The sequence below is a fragment of the Miniopterus natalensis genome, chromosome 1 (genome assembly GCF_054644295.1).
Source record: "Miniopterus natalensis isolate mMinNat1 chromosome 1, mMinNat1.hap1, whole genome shotgun sequence".
NCBI classification, from domain to species: domain Eukaryota; kingdom Metazoa; phylum Chordata; class Mammalia; order Chiroptera; family Miniopteridae; genus Miniopterus; species Miniopterus natalensis.
The window spans coordinates 187,607,082-187,628,398 of NC_142081.1; the positions used below are offsets into that span (position 1 = coordinate 187,607,082).

Genomic DNA, 21,317 nt, shown 5'->3' on the forward strand with positions numbered 1-21,317 from the left:
CTGCACTAAATACACTGCTGCCTTCCTAAAACATGACCCACAAACCACAGGTTGCATATAAAAAGTCCACTTGAACCCTGACTGTGAAAGGGTTACTAGGAGAAACCAACTGTTACAATATTCTATAGAGTGCTTTACTGTTTACAAATAACTTACACAAAGTTTTATTTAACAATTATAATTTCACATAGTTTACCTTACTTGATAGTCACATGTCTGGCAGATAAGTACAACCAAATTACCACTTCCTATTTTATAGAGACAGAACCTGAAGCATGGAGAAATCACCTGTAAGTAGTATGTCCACAAGACCTGAGTCGCTCTTAAGATGATCAACTTAATTATCTGGCTTTATGGCATGGATCTCCCCAAAAGTAATCTATAGTGTATCTATAGTAATCTATAGTAAGCCTATACATAGATTACAAAAGTAATCTATAGTAATCTATAGTAACCTATAGTAAGCCTATACATCTACGTACTTAAAACACTTAAATATAATGTAACCTTTTGAGAAACACTTGATAAACATTAAAAAGTTGTGAACATAAAAAAATGTGAAATTTAAGGCTGTCAGTTTTGTACAATGATATAGTATTTTCTAATAATCCAAAAAGAGCTTTTGCCTAAGAGTTTTACTATTATGTTCTCAGGAGCTATGAGACTGCCTATAGCTGAAAATATCACTTCCTTTGGGTACTTCAGCAATTAAATTCCCTATAGACTCAGTAAATTTCCTGCATATATCAAATTATGCCTACATGAACCATGTTGCATCAAAGTATTCTGAGTCCTCTGTTCAAAAAACCTTTTTACTGAATCCCTATCATGTCCCTTAGACACCCTTTTGAGTCTAAGAATATATAAATGATTAAGAAGAAAATGCTATCTACCGCCAAGTAACTAATAGCTTTTGCATGTGAAAATTACCGGGTGCTCTAAGAACACACAAGGAGGGGGACTGAATGCAGCTAGGTGGATCCGGTTAGAATATCTTCAGACCCAGGTCTTGAATGATAACTCACACCAGCACTTTTCAAGCACCGGAAGGCATTAAACTGCTAATTCCATGCAGGGAACACCAAATTCTTAGATGTGGTTGAAACACTGAATATGAAGGGAGAGAAACGCAAACAGCTCATCTGGAGAAAGGGAAATGAAATAGAGAATCCTATATGCTATGCTAGCTAACATTTTTTTGAGTACTTGCTATGTGCCAGGCAGGCATCCAATAAAGTATTTTCTTGCATGTAATCCTCACAACCCACTGAGCTACAAGATATCTTGCAATTGATGGAAGAGGCAAGGAGAGGTTAGATCATCTGTCAAAGTTACAGAGGTTTTAAGTGGCAGACACAGAACAGGAACCCAGTTCAGATTAAATCCTAAATGTGAGCTCATAAACTATCCACTCAGCTGCCTCTCTTAATGAAGGCTGCTAGGGGGAGCCATTGAAAGGTTTTGTAAGTTAGGAGTGAAGTGATCAGATTTGCTCTTTAGAAAGACTGTGGGAGGTGTATAAAGGGCGATGAGTCTAGAAGCAGAAAGAAGAAACTGCCAATGTCTGTAATTAATCTAGGTGACAAATGAAGAGAACATGAAGGAGACAGATTCATGCAATTTTTCAGAAGAAAAAATTATGTTTTCAGTGATTAAATGTAAAGGGTTAGTGTGTGGGAGGAATCCAGAAACCTAGCTTGGGGAACCAGTTAGGACGTGATACCATCTACCAGGAACAAATACGTATACATGCATACGCGCGCGCACACACACGCACACACACACACACGCGCACACACACACGCGCGCGCGCGCACACACACACGGCGGGGGAAGGGAGGAGTATTCCAAGTGCAAAACACTTTCCTAGGCCAAGGGTCAAGTCTAAAATTACGGTTGTGGTTGTTACAAAATATTCTTGAAAACAAGTAACAAAGTATTCAAAATATAAGGTACACTGAAAATTAATCATTACTATTAACAGACTTAGCCTAGTCTGAAAACATTTGGGAAAACATTTTGCACTACTATTTTTTTAAAATATTACCACATGCAAAAAGCAAGTCACTAGAGAAAAGCAACCCATAATTTTACTGTTTATTACATTTGAGTTTGACAGATCTTCAGTCTTTTACACAACACCTCCCCCCCCCATCCTGTAATTTATTTTACTTCTCCCTCTCCCTCTAAGCTTTTAGGAGGAAAAAAGTATCTGTTTTATTATCCAAACTATAGTACATATTTGGGTTTTTTTTCCATCCCACTATCACCACTGTGACTTGCCAAGAACTTAGTTCATAACCTCCTACTTGACTTCCTATAAAATATGACCTACTTCACATCAGCTTAATTCAGTAACAATTCCTAGACTCTAACCACACCTTTCACCCAAGGATGCTCTCTGCAAATCCTAAAGCACAGCAGTCCTGTGCAGATGTGGCAAGTTGTTACAATTCCCATTTTACTACACAGTTAGGAAACTGGCCCGGGGAAGTAAAGTAACTTGGAAATAATCACAAACCCTGATGCCAAAAATAACAACTTTTAGTTAATCCATGAGAAAATACTGCCCCTAGTTGAAATAACATGAAATTCATTATTAGGAGAAAGTGAAATGCAAAATAATGTTTCAAAGCCAGGTTCTAGGTTTTTAAATTTTATTTTTAAAAATGACCAAATGCTAGAATTAAGACGACTTGCAAGAACTTTCAAACACACCATTTTCCCCCAATAACTTATCCAGAGTGCCAAAAATGACTTAATGAATTACAGCTGGCAAGAGTGGCTTTTCTCCCAAACCATTTTTTTCCTTAGCTACTTAAAAGACACTGATAGAAATCTGTTACTATAGGACAACAGGTAACTTTTTAACAAACCTAACTGCTTAAAATTTAACACCTAGAAGCATAAATTAGAATAAATCTGAAATACTGCCAGTGAGCTGTATATTTTTTCTGAAAATATACTCTCTATAGGCATATCTGCAATATGCATGAATAAATTTAAAACTTTAATCATCAAAAATCAGAAAGCAAGCCTCTCAACGACAGTTCATGCCATGTGTTTCTAAATATGCTATAGTTTGATATAATTTAGTAAAAGCACTGTTTTACTTGATCACAATATACAGGTCTTACACATTGTGGAAACAACTAACACAACCTGATTTGTACAAGTTGCTTTTATAATACTGGTGTGATCATTCTTATATACACAAGTCTTTCCACTACTACAATACTTAACATTCGCTTATAGTGCAAAACAACAGTGTGCTCAAAATTTTACCTTCAAAAGAATGATTATACACTAAGAACAAGGAAGACAAATTATTGGTAAATATCCACTCATGGAACCTAAACTGCAAATTTTCACAAAAGCCTCACCTATTTATCACTCATGAAACATGATTTTTGGTAAATTAAAATTCAAACTACTAATTCTAACCACAACCTAAAAATAAAATGCTTTCCACTACACCAACATTCCTCATACTAAATCTTTTATATCCCTAATAGTAGTACTTTATATAGAACTTCAGTTTATAAATGAAATGACACTCCAGATGATTTTATGGGTAACATGTCTCCTAAAAGTCGTGATCAACTAGTAGGGCAGAAATCCTGGTAAATCGAATTAATAGGTCTTAGTCCCAGCACCAGAATATTCAGCCTATTTAAACGCACCCCTAGCCCTCCCCCTTACACCCCCCACACAACTCCAAGCTTTTAATGCTAGCATAACAATAAGCACTCTGAAAATTTAAAGCTCCTTTAACACTAGAAGTGCCAGCACCTTAAGACTATTACTTAAATGTCTTCATTGCATTTCATTAATGCATTCCACAAACAGAAACTGCAGTCTTAAGTACTTGACTCATTTCAACTCCAAAGATGGAGCGGAAAGGTTGTCATAAATCTACAGAGTGAAAGAACACAATTGCAAACTACCTAATGATTAAGAAAAAGTAGAACAATTGATATCAATTAACAAGGAAGATGCCTTCCTTTTTCCTTACAAAGCAGGAGTTACTGGTAAAATAAACTCCACACCTAGAGTCTAGAAAATGCTCAAATTCTCCATCCCAACATTCACAAGTTTTTAACATCAAAATTCACTTAACTGCTCTACTCACATACCAAATGAGTAACTAATGTGGGTATCTGAAATTATTCTCATACGCCAACAGAAAAACAAACAAAAAGCCTTGCGCCTCTTCCACCAGTCCTACAATACCCTCAGGTAAGCCAAAAGCGAAGCTACGACCGCTGCCCTTGGCCTAGGACGTCAGAAACCAAGGACCTGGCGGGGGGGGGGGGCAAGAACCAAAGACCCGATCTCTCTCCAGGGTTACTGTTTACAAGCAAAACCACCACCGGCCCAGAGAGAGGCGGCGAAGAAAACTGGAGACATTGTAATCCTGGGAGAAATTGGGGGAGGGGGTGCAATCCCGAGAGAAAGGGGTGCGCAGAGGAGGAGGAGCGCCCAGGAGGAAAGTAAGTATCCCCACGCAGCTTTCAGACCCACAAAAACAACTAACCCCAGGGTCTGTGTGCACGTACGAGCACCAGATGGGGTCCCTTGGGCTGAGACAGTTCGACCGACACACACCGTGGGTACTGGATAATCAACCGATGATGGGAGGGGAATGGGGTGCCAAGCGAATAAGCCACTGGATGAGGAAGACAAAGCCTCTGGGGGTGATCAAGCACCAAGCAGAAAAGTGAGAGGGTAACACATAAGAAATATTAAAAGAAAAACAGAAATCTGGTGTGTGGTTTGCGGCAGGTCATTGAGGTACCGAATGGAGAGGGAAACAACAAAGGGGCACGGAAGGACAGCTGAGGGGAGGTGATAGAGGAGGGATGCGGGGCGCGACGGGTCGGACAAAGCGCCCAAGGCGGCGAAACAAAGGGCCGGGGGTAGAGAGAGTAGCGGGGGGCAACCGGGGAAGACAAAGCGCCGGGGGCCGGAGGGCACGGGCCGGGCAAAGAGGAGGCGACAACCCCGGGAACAAAGCTGCGCGGGGCTGGGAGGCAGGGCCCACGGGCGGCGGCGCGGGAGGCGCCCGGCGGACACCGCACCAGCGGGCCCCGCGCGCCGGGCCGCACTCACTCCCGCAGCCGCCGGCCTCACCGCTGCCGCCGCCGCCCTCACGCGCCGGAGCCCGAGCCACGGCGGCGCAGAGCGGGCAGCGCATGGCCACACACCACCGCGCTCCGCGCACGCGTCACCACCCCCGCGGCCCCCAGACGCCAAGAGCGCCGCGGTCTCGGAACCCGCGGAGAGACGCGGGCTGCGAGACGCCCGCAACTTTCCCGGTTCCCAGCGCTCCGATTCCCCTAGACTTACCCTGTCACAACAGGCGCCATCTTCCACAAACTCTCGCCAAAACTCCAACCCTCGCGAGATTCCCCCGACGCCTTCCCTGGTCCCTCTCCCCCGCCCCTTCCCTTTTTCCTCACTCCTCGATTCCACCCAGCCCCCGCGCTCCTTTTCCCCTCGCAGCCGACGCGAAGAGCCAGACGCCTCGCGCCGCCCTCGAAATAGGGGATCCTGTTCGCTGCCTTCCCTGGAAACCTACCCAAGCGATGGAGCATGCGCAGGCGGCTCCTCCGCGGGCGAGCCCTCCGTGTGGTCCATGGGGAGAGCTCCGGTTATCCGGGTTTTGAGACGCGCCCAGAGGGACGTACGTGGAGACTGAGGAAAACCGGAGGGGATTACAACGGGGACGGGGAATGGAGGGGTCAGGAGGCGGGGCCGAGGGGAAGGTCCTGGGAAAATCTGCCGCGTTTCACAGGCCTGGATGAAACACCTCCTCTAATGGGTGTTTTCCAAGTGGCTTCCCGCTCACCCCGGTTCCCAGCCCTTTTCATTCATTCAAGCGTTCATTGGACGCCTCCTTTATGCTAATATCAGCGGTAGGTGCTGGAGCTGCTGATGCCTGGAGTTGGACGAGTGACAAACCAGGAACTGTCTTCGCTCTTGCAACCCCCCATGCTAGCGGAGAGACGGAGAGAACAATGTGGTCCGACCCTCCAGAACGCTGCAAATGGAAAGCTTTTGCAGCTGAGCTCTGTCGCCTTAGCTTTCTTCTTGGGTATGAAATGAGGTCAGGCCAAGACCTCTGGCAAAGACAGCCCTAATGTCCACCTTGCATACACACACCAGAGAGCCGCGCAGTTTTCTCCGGCGGTGAACAATGCTTGGGAATTGAGATCCACCATTCCCCCGCCCCGCACTCCAACCAAAGGTCCCACTTGGGCAGAGAGCTCCGGCTGTCTGAGCCTTCCTTGGGTCTCCCACAGCCCCAAGCCGTGTGTGAACCCAGGTGTATGTAGGGACAGACCCTCCCGTGGGCCTGGCACAGTCGACGACACTGTCCTGCAAGCGATCTAAGCCTGGAAGCCTTCCGAGCAAACCTGGCCCGACTGGGCTTTTAACAAAAAGGAGCTGGGCCCGAACTCCCTCCCCGTACCTGCAGCACCCCTTTCTTACCCGCCCCCTTCCCCGAGCCCTTTCAATTCCTAGAGATTCCCAGAACCAGCACTGCCTCCAGCAGGGAGCCCCAAAACCCGGAGAACTGGAATTCGCTGCCCGAAACCTGCTGAACGCGCTGCAGGATTGGCGCGGCACGCGCGACCGGCACTGCGCATGCGCCCAATGCGGGCAGCCCAGTCTCACGCTACTCCTTCCCACCGCCTTCCACTACTCGACTCAGACACAACACGGGCCGTGGGAAATTTCGTAAACCTCGCGAGAACGCGCCCGCCGTTGCCTATGCTTTCTCCCCAAATCTCGCGGAGCCCAAGCGAGACAGGTGTTTGTCTAGCGCAGCTCCAGGAACCGTTCGTGCGGCGCGTGCCCGGCCCGCGGGCAGGCGGCCCGCGCGGGGGTGGAAGGTGGAGGAGGGGTGGGAAGGGAGCAACTAGACGCGGAGGCGGAGCCGGTGGGCGCGTGGCAGGGAGCGCGGGGCGGAGGGACACCGGCGGGCGCTCGACGTCTCGCGCTCGCCTGCGGCCTGACACTTGGTGGAAGAAAAAGGGGCCGGGGGTGGGGGGGGTCTGAAGTAAGAAGGGGAAGCCGGGAGATGAGAAACACCTCCTAGGGCGCACGGCGAGAGGTCAGACGCCGGGGCAGGAGGTTTCCTGTCTCCCTCCGCGAGCTTGGTACTTTCCTAAAATGTGTTAGACGCTTGTCCCCCGAGTCTCCGGAAGCCGGCGCCCCGGCGTCGGGTCGGAGTCACGCCTCCAAGGCGCCTGGTCTGGCCACCGCTTCTCCTGCTTTGAAACAAGTTCGGGTTCTCTGAGCTTCTCTTCTAGCCATCGGTGGCTTTCTTTCTGATCTACCTGCTGGCCTTGCGATTTGGAGAGGGGGAAAAAAAGCAAAAAGCTGCTCCCTAGCTGTCGCCTTCCATTCGTGGACACAGTTTTTTAAGCAACTCCCCCGCCACCCCTCCGCCACCAATCTCTTCCTAGCCTTTTCAGATGATCCCTATATAACAGTTTCTGTTCTTTTTTCCCCCCTTTGCTCTCACTAATGTGACTTAAAATACTGGTTTTGCTTTCCTTCACCTTTGTGTTTGATGAAATATCCATTCCATTTTAAGTATTGTTTAATCAGGTGCTTTAGCGACAGTGGTTTTAAATAGCGATTTTCAACCTTTTTCATCTCATGGCACACACAACTAATTACTAAAAGTCTTGTGTGCCTGATTTGACACACAAAAAAGTATAATTTGGATTCATTCACAATGGACGACTGTTATTGCGTTGGCTGTTGCCATTTTTTTTGTTTGATGATCTAAGGGAAAAGAGGTCAATGCCCCTGACTAATACTCAGGTATTGCATGTTTTAGAAATTCTTGTACCGCATCCGTTGAAAATTGCTGTTTTAAATGCATCCCTTCTTTTTGGATTATTTATTTGTCCAGTGAATTTCTGGTTAAATTCTCCAATCAGGCACATTTCAGATTGCCCTGCTGTAGTTTCTGTACCAGCCTAGCTTAGCATTGTCTAGGAACTGGTGTCTTGGTAACTTCATAGACCCACCAATGTAAAAATGAGTTCAGTTTTGAGTTGTGGAGGACAGTAAGTCCTATTCTGCTGGTTATGTAGTGGACAAGAAATTGACTTTTTGAGTTGTTTTCAAGGTTGTTCGTTGTGTGTGTGTACATTAACCTATCCCTTTGATTAAATATTTCACACAGCAAAAGTATATATAAGGACATTTAATGCAATATTGCAGTTCAAGTATGATTTAAAACAAGATGCTCAGGAGGAAGACAATGCCCATAGGCACACATTCCTTGGAGCCTTCATCCCAAGAAGGCATTTCAGTCATGGTCTAGTCCAGGCCATTAATCTAATTTGGAACCATGGCCATATGAGAACCCCAACCATGGAAAGCCAGTGGGAACCACAAATCAAATCACAGCTCATCTTTACCCTAAAACATGCTCCTGTGTTCTTTCTCCATCCCAATAAGTGAGAACTCCATCCTTCCACTTATTTAATCCAAGAACCTTGGAGTCATCCTTGCCTTCTTTTCTTCTCACATCCAGCATGCAATCTAACAAAATCACCCTTGCTCCACTTTCAAAATATACCCACAGTCCAACCAGTTCCACACCTTCATGGCTACCAGTCTGGTCTAACCCATCTCATTTCTCACGTGGTTTACAGGAAGTCTCCTAACTGGTTCTTATTTTGTTCTTGCCTTCCCTCATTCTGTTCTCAATAGATCATTCAGAGTAACCCTCTAGAACTCTCCACTGGTTTTCCCACTTCACTGTGAGGACCCACACAATCACGCCTGCCACCCAACACCCCTCCCCCTGCCACCCAACCCCCCACTCCAGCCCCTCCTCCCTGACCTCACTCACCTCTTCCTCTTTTCCTTGCTCACTGAGCTCTAAGCGGCAGCCTTCCTTGCTGTTCCTAGAACATAACAACCCTGCCTTTGCTCTCTCCCTCAGATGCCTTATGGCTCATTCCTTCACTGTTTTCAGGTCTTTGCTTAAGTGTCACTTCAGTGAGGCCTTCCCTACCACCCCCTTCACAAAAGTGACTCCTCATAGTCCCCATTCCCTTTTTTATTTTTCCCACAGCACTTCTTATAAACTAACATACCATATATCATATCTGTGTATTGTGTTTACTCTCTGCCTACTCCCATTATAATGTAATCTAAATAAGGGCAGGGATTTTTGTCTATTTTTTTAATTGTTCAAACCTCAGGCACTAGAACAAACTCAGTAAGCATTTGTAGAATGAATGGGATGTCTTCCACTTTAAATATTTTTAAATTGATTTGAGAGAAAGAGAGCGAGATGCTGATTTGTTGTTCCACTTATTTATGCACTCATTGGTTGCTTCTTGTATGTGCCCTGACTGGGGATTGGACCCACAACCTTGGCGAATGGGGAGGACGCTCTAACCAACAGAGCTACCCGGCCAGGTTGGATGTCTTCCGCTTTAGAATGGAATGGAAATGATCCTGAAGGCTCACTAAGCCTTCTAAGATTCAAAACAGTATCTGAGTTAGACCAGCAATGAATACCCCAGTGCCAGCTTGCCTGCAGAGGAGAAAGGAGCCTATAGAGCAACCACCTGTGTTGACTTTCTGCCAAAAAAGTTCTTACTTCTGGGTTAGACCAGTAGATGAGCCTACAGTTACTTGAAGGGTTTCCATTACTCTGCATTTTAGAACCTCAGAAAAGAAAACACTATTGGCAGGATATTAAAAAACAAAACAAAACAGGTATTCTCATGTGTTGCTAGTGGGAGTGAAAATGGGTGTAATCTTTATGAAAACCATTCTGATAAAACTTACTCTACTCGTTAGTCCTACAATTCCATTTCTACAAATCTGTCTTACAAAGATACTCACACATATGTGAAATTACCTGTATTGCAGCATCATTGATGGAAGAAAATACTGGTAACAACCTAAATGTCAAACAAGAGATGTCTTATTTTTTAAAAAATCATGATATATTTATAGACTTGAATAGTATGCATCTGTTAATAAGCCAAGACTGCTTTTTATGTACTTATGTGGAAGAATCACAAACTTTAAAAAACAAAGTGAAAAATAGTGATAGATAAATATATACTTATTTGCCTATATGTATCTAAAATGGCTCTGGAAGGACACACTAGAACCTGTAACAGTGACTGCTTAGTTCTGAGGGACTCAAAGGTTGGAGAACTGTAGGTGAGGAGGTGGCTTGTCTCAGAGAGGGCTATCTTGGATTCTTTGAATTTTGTACCAAATGCATGTATTGCCTATTCAAAATATAAAACATAAAAAAGGGGGGAAATAAAGCAAAGGAATAAATGTACCAGAAGAAAAAATTGGCCAAATAAATTTGTTTCCTTTCTCCCACTTGCTAGAGAGCTGTTTTCTAATAGAGGTTGTGAATATGATATACCATCTCAGTAGAATTAGGAACTGTAGAACTGTCAGTACTTCACCCCAGTCCTTTGTTAACACTGAATTTGCCGTTTATTCAAACAGCAAGTTTAGAGTCTTGATTTTTGGTGGTTTACATCAGTCATGATCTTTGATGGTTTGTAAAGGTGGATAATGCAGGGGACTCAGGCGACTTCCTGGGTAACAGAGTTCACGGATCAGTTGCAATGTAATTCTGGGATAGAGAGATGAGTTTAATGGATTGGGGTACAATGGAAGAAGCATGTAACTCTTGCCTGATGGGCCCAGGGAAACCTTGCAGAGGTGACTTTTGAACTGACTCTTAAGTGGGAGTTCAGAAGACAAGAAGAGGAGGAAGCATTGAGAAGCACAGGAAACAGCTTGTTCAGGTTCTGAGGTGTGAAAAAAGCATCTTGCATTCAGGGGAACTCCAGGTGGGGGTTTGGTGCACATAGAAGCTGGGACGGGCTCAAAATTAGTGGGGTGGGCATCGGAATCACCTGGGTCCCACTACCTAAAACTAAAGGAGGAAATCTGGGCTGAACCCAGTAGCAGGCATGTATTTCTAGCAGGCAGGTCAGGGATTATGATGCAAATTGTCCATGAACCAAACTTTGAGAATCTTTGTTGTAGGAGTTGGGTGTAATCTTTCTTAAGGAGTTTCTCATTAAAGGGAGTATGGCATATAGTTTATTTTTAAAAAACAATAAATGAAATATGTAAATAGGAAGAGGAATGAGTTTGTCAGCCCCTAAGTATATATCCAGTGGGCATGTGAAGCATTCAGTAGCAGTGAGATAAACATTCCCAAGTGGGTCATATTTTGCTGTGATTGTTAAAACACAGTGACACATTTCAATATTGCTTTCATTCTAAGATTAAGTTATACCATCTCATATTAATGAGACATGCTAAGATACTGAAAATTTTACTAGGCAGCCTCATGATGGAGAACACAGACAGGCTCTAGTGTCACATTGCGTGGTTCCAGCTGTAAGACCTTAGACAAGTTATTTAACCTGTCAGTGCCTCAGTTTTCTCACCTGTAAAATGGAGATAATGGCACCTAATTCATAGGGTTGCTATGAAGATTCAAAGTGTTTATTATGTCTAAAGCACATAGAATGATACCTGTAACATAATTGTAATAGTAGTGTTAGTTTTTATCATTATTTTATTTAATAAATCCAGAAGTTGCATTCATCTGATGAAAATTCTTGCAAAACATGTTAAAATGTCTTTAAAACGTCAAAAATCAATTTTAAATTGGTCAAATATAGTGATGATTTTATCCAGATTAGCGTTCATTCATTTCTTTATCTGATCCTACAAAAAATGTCAATATCATTATTACTGTTATTTAATTTCTAAGAGGCTCACATGTCCAAAACAGGTTGGGAAACATGTTGTAGATGCCAGTGAGAGCCTCTGAGGATGTAAAGATGTGATCAGATTGTGAGGTGGCTATGTGCCGAAGAAAGCCTACTGATAACTAACATTAGAAATTAGGAGCTTTCACTCCACAGAAGTTTCTTAACTTGTGGTTTTCATTCATCTTTATGTCTCTCTTTTTAAAATAACAGTATCCCTATTCTTTTCTACTATGTGTTAATCAAGGTTAATAAATAGTACAGAAGATTGAAAGAGTGGCAAGAAGGATTTCATCAGACTGTGCAATTCTGTGAGGAAAATAAGCTCTAACTCTAGGATTACAAGAAATGAAGAGAACACTGAAAATGAATCATGGAAGGGGCTTCAGGAGAACTTGAAAAATAAAAGTAAGTATTCATCCTTTTATTTTCCCAGTTGCGTTTGATTTTCACGGGATTCTTTGGCCCTGAGATTTTTTTGATTTTTTTTTTGGCAGGCCCAAGTCAAGCTTTGCTTAACTTGCTAACATATGCAGCAGTTCAAGAAGGTGAAACAAGAAAAGGCACGGGCCGTTTACTCCAGTGACGTGGAACGAGAATAGAATCAAATGCACATTTCATGAGAAGAATGTGTACAAATCTAATAATTTGTCAGAAGTTTTCATAGCTAACGTAATTGGAAGAAAATGTTACCATGTGTGATTGATATATCTTGTTCTTTATATGTCGTGAGCAAGATAAAGCCAGTTAACCCTGACTATACAAAAAATGACAACACCATATGAATCATAAAATTCCAGTGATCTGTTTGTAAAGGACTATATCTAAACTTTGATTTCCTAAACTTTCCTTTTTGCCATGTAGCATAGATTGTAGTGGCCTGAGTTTCTGTGTTGAGGCAATGTTGCACACCCATAGTTAAAAAAACACACAGCTGGGGTATGAAGGAAAGAGCACTGGACTGCCTCAACCACTGAGTCCTTCCTTCTCCACTGGCCAGCTGCCTACCTTTGGGCTAGCTAAGTTTTCCTTGTCTGCAAAATGGGAAACGTATTGCTTAGGGTCATTTTGAGAATTAGCTGAGATATTCCATGAAATTGCTGGGTACACAGTAGGTGCTCAGTAAATGTTACTTCTTTAGGATATACTCCCACTCACACCCAATGCTCGGTATTGTTTTCTATTTGACGGACTAATGCTACCTGCCTTACAGATTTGTTGCACAGGTCAAGTTAGATAATTATGGAAATAATTAAATAGAACTGTCTTCAAATAAATTAATTGTATTTATTTGGGGTTGGCACATTTATTTGTAAAAATTTGACTATGGCTACATAGCAAATCAATGAAACAAAAAAGATACCTACGTTTTCTCCTCTGGCCTGTCTTACTGTTAACCTTGGGCACGGATGGCCTTTATCAGTTTTTCAAAGCAAGCCTACCAGAAAGGTTTCACTCTGCATCTGTACTGTTTTGTGTCACAGATAGTGTAATGATAAACATCAACTTGCAGTTGATCTTTGTGGCTAGCGCCCTTGCCCAAAATAGACTAAGGACTAAGAAGATCAACTTTGGAACCATCCTGTTCAAGCATAGACAAACACTGAGAGAATAAACAATCCCATCTTGCGAAATACTTAACTCTGTCAAAGACAGATGACTAACAGGAATCCCCTTCAATGTCATAATCGACATGTACACTGTAATTTTTAATATTACTGTTATGTCAGTATGTCAATAGTTCTCATTTTAATTAATTTTTAAATTTTATTTGTTATGTCAATGTATGGGAATTTTTAAAAATCTTGTGAAATTACTGCAGGAAAAAAGATACTTTCTAATTAAGCTTTTACTACATATTGAGGACAGACTTGGTTTTATGCAGTAGATATGTCTGAAAAGTTTCATCTCAATCTCATAATGATGTATTTAATTTGTAAAATGCATTAGCAAAACTCTAAAGGAATGTTTAAAGACTCCATGTTAGATATTGTAACTGGTATAATCCCTATGTGTACTTTTTGCTACTTAAATGCTTATTTAACTAAATTCTCTCATGATTAGCATCCAGTGGAAGGTGAAATAAATTCCATTAAGGTGTTATAAATATCCCACTAGTGGAAATATATTTCTCAAGGTCTCAACTACAAATCACATCCCATTAAGTAATTTGGAAAAGTTTGGAAATTTATGCATGCTTTTGTTTTCTCTCCCAGCTTTCCAAACACTTGGCTTTAATGCTACCCTCAGATTTACTTCTGACTTCAGTGAGAGTTATAAACGATCATCTGGGAGAAGCATTTGGCTTCTACTTTCAAGTCTAAAGTTCTCCAGAAATGTTCTTATGAAATGTGAATCTGATTTTCATCACATAGTTTTACCTACATAGCATCATATTTTCCTTCACCAGCAAATACTAAGTATTTTATTTTTAAATAGCACAGCTCTATCTGTATTTGCATGGTACTTTCCAAGTTTCCGAAATAGGCACCAAATCACAGAATCTAGGCAAAAACAAAGGACTTAAGAACTGAAAGATAACTTCTGAGAAAGAGCTTATAACAGAAGTATTTAGTTGTATGCCATGGAGGGTTTTCAAAAAGCTGTATGCCAATCTAACACAGCAGATCAGCTCTCTATTTAAAGAGATACTGTGATATATAATTTGTGAAGTGACAATAAATATGATTGACTCTACACCTTCCTACAAACATTCAGTCAATCCTCCAGACAAAGCTGCAGGTAAGTAACTTTATCCTGTTTTTACAGATGAGGCTCAGAGAGCATGGCTCACACAGTTATACTGCTAGAAGTGGAATTTTTGTTTTGTTTTGTTTAAATCCTAATCTGAGGATATTTTTTCCATTGCTTTTCAGAGAGAATAGAAGAGAGAGAGAGAGAAAGAAAGAAAGATCGATGTGACACATCAATTGGCTGCCTACTGCACACACCCGACCAGGGCTGGGGGGTCAAGCCTGCACCCGAGGTACGTGCCCTTGGCCAGAATTGAACCCAGGACCCTTCAGTCCGGAGGCCGACACTCTAACCACTGAGCCAAACTGGCTAGGGCTAGAAGTAGAAGTTTTGATTGTCAGTGAGTCCTTTGTTTATTTTTTGCTATAGAAATTTAAATTATTTTATTATTACAACCTGATAGAGAATATTTTGTGTCAAATATGCAGAGTACCAAATTATAATTTTAATACATTATTTACAAAAATATAAATGCTAAGGAATGCAAAAGTTTATTTTTAAATACCTGGCAATTTATACAGACACACACACACACACACACACACACACACACACACACACGTATCAATGATATGAACTAGTAATAGTGAATGGTTAAGGATGGGTGGCCAAGGCAAGAGAAGACCTAAATACTCTTGTGGATTTTTTGCCATATTTATTATTTTAAAAAATAATTCACCAAAGACATCTCAAGAAAAGAAAACTGCAGACCAATAAATATAGACACAAAAATCTTCAACAAAAGATAAGCAAACATCAAACAAACTAGGAATAGAAGGCAACTTCCTCAACCTGCTAAAGAATAGCTATGAGAAATTCAGAATTCACATCATATTTAAAAGTAAAAGACTGACGCTTTCCAACTAAAATCAGGAAAAGACAAGATTTCCCTTAGTATCATTTCTATTCAACATTGTATTGGATTTTAACCTGGCAATTTAGCAAAGAAGAGGTAAAACTATTTCTATTTGCAGATGACATGATCTTATAAATGGAAAATTTTAAGGACTCTACTAAAAATTATTAGAGCTAATAATAAGGTCAATATTCAAATTCAACAAGGTTATAGGATACAAGGTCAATATACAAAAATCAATTGTATTTCTTTATATTTGCAATGGGCAGTTCAGAAATAGAATTAACAAAACAATCCCATGATAATAACAAAAACAATAAAATACTTAAAAATAAATTTAACAAAAGAAGTATAATTCTTATACTCTGAAAAGTATAAAACATTTTTAAAAGAAATTTTGAAAGATCTAAATAAATGGAAGGACTTTCCACATTCATATGTTGAAAGATACTATTATTAGGATGGCAACATTCCTCAAATTGATCTACAGATTCAACATAATCACTATCAAAATCCCAACTGTCCACTTTGCAGAAATGAACAAACTGTTTTTAAAATTCATATAGAAATTCAAGGAACCCAGAATAGCCAAAACAATCATGAAAAAGAACAAAGTTGGAGGATTTAAATTTACTACAAAATTTCGGTAATCAAGACTGTGCAGTGAGTGATCTCAGAGGGAAGGCGGGGAGCAGGGTGTGGGTGGGGAGAGATTAATCAGGGAACTTGCATGTTTATGGGCATGGCCCATGGATGCGGACATTGGTGTGGGGAGGGCCTGGGGGTGGGATGGATGTGGGGTGGAGGGTATCAGTGGGGTTAAAAGGGGGACATCTGTAATGGTCTCAACAATAAAGATAAAGAAACAAAAATAATAAATAAATAAATAAATAAATAATAAATAAATTTTTAAAAATTAAAAAAAAAAAAAGACTGTGCGGTAGGTGCTGGCATAAGGTAGACATGTAGATCGTAGATCGCTGGAACAGAATTGAGAGTCCGGACATAAACCCTCACATTTATGGTCAGTCGATTTTCAGCAAGAGTCCCAAAACAACTAAATGGGGGAAAAATAGTCTTCAAGAACTTGTGCTGGAACAACTGTCTATCCACATGCAAAAGAATGAAGTTAGGCCTGAACTTCACAACATATATAAAAATGACCTTAAACTGGATCATGCCTAAATCTAAAAACTAAAACTGTAAAATTCTTAGAAGAAAGCATAGGGGTAAATATGACCCTGGATTAGCAGTGGTTTCTTAGATATGACACCAAAAGTACAAACAACAAAAGAAAAAATAGGTAAGTTTGACTTCATCAAAACCAAACTTTTGTGATTTAAAGGACACTCTCAAGAAAGTGAAAAAGAAACCGTACAAAATGGGAGAAGATATTTGCAAATCATAAATCTGATAAAGATCTAGGGTCAAGAATATGTAAATATATAAAGAATTCTTAAGACTGAATAATAGAAAGATAAATAACTCAATTTAAAAGTGGGCAAAGGATCTAAAGAGATGTTTCTCCCAAAAAGATGTGCGAATGGCCAATAAGCACATGGAAAAATATTCAACATCATTAGCCATCTGGGAAATGCAAAGCAGAACCACAATGAAGTACCATTTCACACCCACTAGGATGGAAATAATAAAATACAGATAATAACAAGTGTTAGCAAAGATGTAGAAAATTGAAACACTCATACACTGCTGGTGTATGAACCTGAAAGGTTAAAGATAAGAGTTACCATATGACCCAGGAATCCCGCCCCTAAATATATACCCAAGAGAACTGAAAACGTATGTCCATACAAAAACTTGTACATGAATATTCATGGAAGCATTTATCATAATAGCCAAAAAGTAGAAACAACCCAAATATCCATCAACTGGAAAATGTATAAATAAAATATGGTACATCTATAAAATGGGATGTTAGGCCATAAAAAGAAATGAAGTACTGATAAATGTTTCAATGCAGATGAACCTTGAAAACATGCTAAATGAAAGGACTCACAAAAGATCCCAAATTGTATAATTCTGTTTATATGAAATGCCCAGAATAGGCAAATCTATAGAAAGTAGATTGTTGCCTAAAGCTAGGGAGTCTGGCACTGGAGGGTGTTGTAAGTAACTGCTAAAGGGCATAGGACATCTTTTTGGAATTATGAAAATGTTCTAAAATTGATTATGGTGATGATTGTACAACTCTGTGAATATACTAAAAACAACTGAATGTACACTTTAAATGGGTGAATTATATAGTATGTAAAGTATATCCCAATAAAGCTGTTAACAAGAAAGGCAGAAAAAAATAATTTAACTTTATTCAATTAGATGCTTTAAAAATCACTGTGATCATAGCCTTTATATTAGTCATAGGCTGATATAAATGTTCAAATACAAGCAAATAAGTAATAAACTCCATAGAAAATCAGGGAAGAGTTGGTTTACCCTCTAGCTTCATAGCAAGTTTGAAATTATATTTCTGGCAAGAATAAGATTCCTTAACATTTCAGAAGTGAACTGATTTTTTTAAAAGATAATTTATCATTAAATGAAGAAGTCACAACGCAAAATGGAACGGGACAGATGTCAACGACAAATTTTAAAAATAGTTTTTGTCAAATACTATTCTGGATTTCTTAAGGTTAGAAACAGGAAAAGTGTCAAATGAAAAGGTAATCATTTTTTTTTTTTGAAAGGTCTGGATTTGAACAGAAAACTTTTCTCTAAAACTACAAACCATCCTTATTACATGAAAGCCATAATGTAAGAGCCTGAGAAAAAGACTTTTTAATTCATAAGTAAACTGTATCTCTCAGATACACTTAGGAATGGTGTGTTTTTTTAATTGGAGTGACATTAATTAATAAAATTATATAGGTTTCAGGTGTACAATTCTATAGTACATCCTCTGTATATTATATTGTATGTTCCTGACCCCAAGTAAATGAACTGATCTTATTTTAAGGTAAAAAAGGAGAGCTGGAATTATTGAGTGCCAGCTTAATCCAGGGGACTTCACGTACATGATTTTATCTTATCTGCCCACACTCCTGGACAGGACTCCTACTCCCCTTTAACAGCTAAGGAAGAAATTAAGAAACTTTCCTTAGCTCACACAGCTACAGGAATGGCCAGAAAGTGAATGGGAGGGCTCTTCTACCCTTTCCTGGAACCTGCCCTGTGCCGCCTGCTGAGTCACTGTACCTTCATTACCACTGGTGAGTCAAGAACCCGAAGACCTGGGGACTTGGAAGGGAAATTACCTGAAGGGTGTGCGAATGTTACTTTGAGGACGCAGAAACAGGACGCCACTCTAGTCCACTCCAGAGAGCTGATGATGGGAGTGGGGTGGAGTTGAAATAGGACTTCCTTACTTTCCACTGTGGAGGAAAGGAGGAAGACACCGAAAAGAAAACCCCAGCGATGCCTTCCAGCTCTAAAGTTTAGTCAGTTTAAGCCTCCACCTTAAAGGAGCTGAAGGAACCCTGGAATTCAAATAGCTATTTCATTCTTTCCTGGCTCAGTCTTGTCTCAGGGTCCACAGTTGAAGGATCATCGTCAGGGCTGCAAGGACTAAAATCCCATCAGGAAGTGAAGGCCCCTGTCCGGAAGCACAGGCCAGATAAACTGAGTCTGTCTCAGTATAACCATCCAAATTTGCCATCAGGCAACTCAGGAAACTGTCTCCTTACAGCCTCTACTCCACCATATACTTGTACCATTCAGGGCCCTGTGCCTCAGTTTATTCTCTCGTACTTTCACCTTATTGAGTCCCTTCCTCTGTCACCCACGTATTCAAAAAGGAGTATTTACTGTACATGCTCTAGGAGCCAGGCACTGTTCTAGGCACTAGGGAGACAGGTTTGGGCAAGTAAGGCTAGATTACTGCCTTCTGTATTGAAGGATGGAGACATAGATAATAAAAGGGTAAACAAATAAATAAGACCATTTTTAATAATGATAATAACTATGCAAAGAATTAAGCAGGAGTGAAAAATTGGAGAGGGTGAGGGAAGCTGACTTCATTTAGATCCACTGCCCTCTCAATAGTAAATTCCTTTCATCGCCCTTAAGCTGTTCCAAGTACTTTGTGTAATTCTTTTCCAAAGGTTTTTAGACCATACAAGTAGAAAACCACCTTTACAATTTTAAATTCATTCTTCAGACTAGCAATGTGTAAATACCACAGTCTCTCAAAGGTAGAGACTTGGATATATTTACTTTCTTTTGTAAAGAATACATGAGAAAAGAAAGCTATGAGCATTCAAATTCTGAGTACCGATTATAAATGGGCAAAGCCACACACCAGTTACTCACATTTATAATCCCCACTCCCCACCCCAGACACACTCATGCCCAGCCCTGGGAGTTGGGTGTTTATTTTATAGATGTCGGAGGTGAGGCTCCCGAAGTTCAAGTGATTTGTCCACAGACACTGAGGTCAGGAGTGAACAAACCAGATCTGAAGCCGGCCATCCTTATGCCCCCAAGTCGAGAGCCTTTTTACCGACACTGCCAGCTAACCCATGATTTCACGCCTTGCCTACGCCTTCAAAACCTTGCTTTCTCATCAGGAAGTTTCGTTTTTAAAGAAATTATTGTGTAGGGAGTCGATTTGGAATAAATGTTTCTGCATTATTTAAAAATTTATAACTTCCCACTTCATTTTACCTGTAGGGTCACTTCTTATCAGAATTAATATGGAAAGATAATTACATATTTGTAATGGGAATACTAAATTATTTTAAAAGCAGTTTTAACTATCTTTTCTGAGAAGCTACCTGGTTGCTAGAATAATGCAATTCCTGTTTGTATATTATAAATTTACTACAATTTAGATGAAGAAAGTGTTTTTCCTTTGTTCCACCCAGTGAAATGATGCATTTTCATGATGATTAAGAGCAAAACAGCCTAAAATGCTATATTAGTTCAAAAAAATTTCTCAGAATGGTGTATTAAAACTGAAACCGAAACATTACGGAGGTGGTAAAATCTACTCACATTCAATTACTTATTAGATACCATCGGTGTCTGCACATCTACACAATGTGTTAATAATGATGTTAAAAATAAGTGTGAAATTTAGAACAAATCGTCTAGATATGGATGTTCTTCTAAACAGTTTTAGAAGAATTGATGAACTTAGCAGACCCTTAAAATTAGCTGAGGTATAAAATGAGAAACACAGAAATATAATAATATTAAACTTAGCCAAGAAAAGTCATTTTGAAAATGTCACTAGTTTGCAGCTTCTTAGTTGACTCTTCCTCCCCTCCTCTGTCCCTGAATCTTTTATCTTTTGAGATATAAAGTATTTATTTCACTGCCTTTTTTTTTTTTTTTTTTAGTTCTTTACTTTCACATTTTTGGAGGGGTTTGGGGAACGTGATGTTGCTATAGGGCAGGTTGCATATTTTGAGGTACTAATACAGCTTTCTCTGTCCTACGTTTCTCTTGGAAGGCTAGCTTTCAGGTGCCTCTGTAGTGGTTAGTCTTAATTCTACTTAAATTCATTTTACAGATCTAGTTCTTGAAAGTGCTTTTTCAGGATATTACTTTGTATTTCGATAACTACACTGGTCTTCCTGCTTCTAAAATTTGGACTTTCCTGACTTGGTGATGTCATTCTTGGTGTTGGCTGTTGTTGGCCTCCCCACAGCCCCCTCCCACCCCGAATCACTCCACACTGTTAATAACACCAAACTAAGGCCTTAAAGAACAGGCTTGTCAAAGAAAGAACAGGCTTGTCAAGTGTACTGCTTTGAACTTGAGTTTTATAGGAATTTCTAAGCCAGAATGTTTCCTTAAATTATGGTTATATTGAACAAATATTAGTTATTAATAAGATCCTTTTAATACCTCTTCTTCCTCTTACTATAAAGAATTTGGTTTCT

At 40.5% G+C, this 21,317-nt stretch overlaps 1 protein-coding gene and 1 long non-coding RNA gene across 3 annotated transcripts in view; one reads left to right on the top strand and one right to left on the bottom strand.

The window, feature by feature from the left end:
• Positions 1-5,428, bottom strand: part of RBPJ (recombination signal binding protein for immunoglobulin kappa J region) — an 84,497-nt gene extending 79,069 nt beyond the window's left edge. The window contains exon 1 of one of the 2 annotated variants that reach the window (XM_016218223.2): positions 5,350-5,428. Coding sequence is in view for 1 of the 2 variants with exons in the window: in XM_016218222.2 (XP_016073708.1) it covers positions 5,350-5,369 (20 nt within the window). In the remaining variant the exon portion in view is untranslated. The remainder of the gene's footprint in view (positions 1-5,349) is intronic. The other variant, XM_016218222.2, reaches the window with a different exon arrangement.
• Positions 5,429-6,733: 1,305 nt separating this feature from the next.
• Positions 6,734-13,882, top strand: LOC107541222 (uncharacterized). Its single transcript, XR_001603596.2, has 3 exons — positions 6,734-6,817; positions 12,052-12,212; positions 12,302-13,882. It is a non-coding gene; the product is annotated as an uncharacterized LOC107541222 (long non-coding RNA).
• The last annotated feature ends 7,435 nt before the right edge of the window (positions 13,883-21,317 follow it).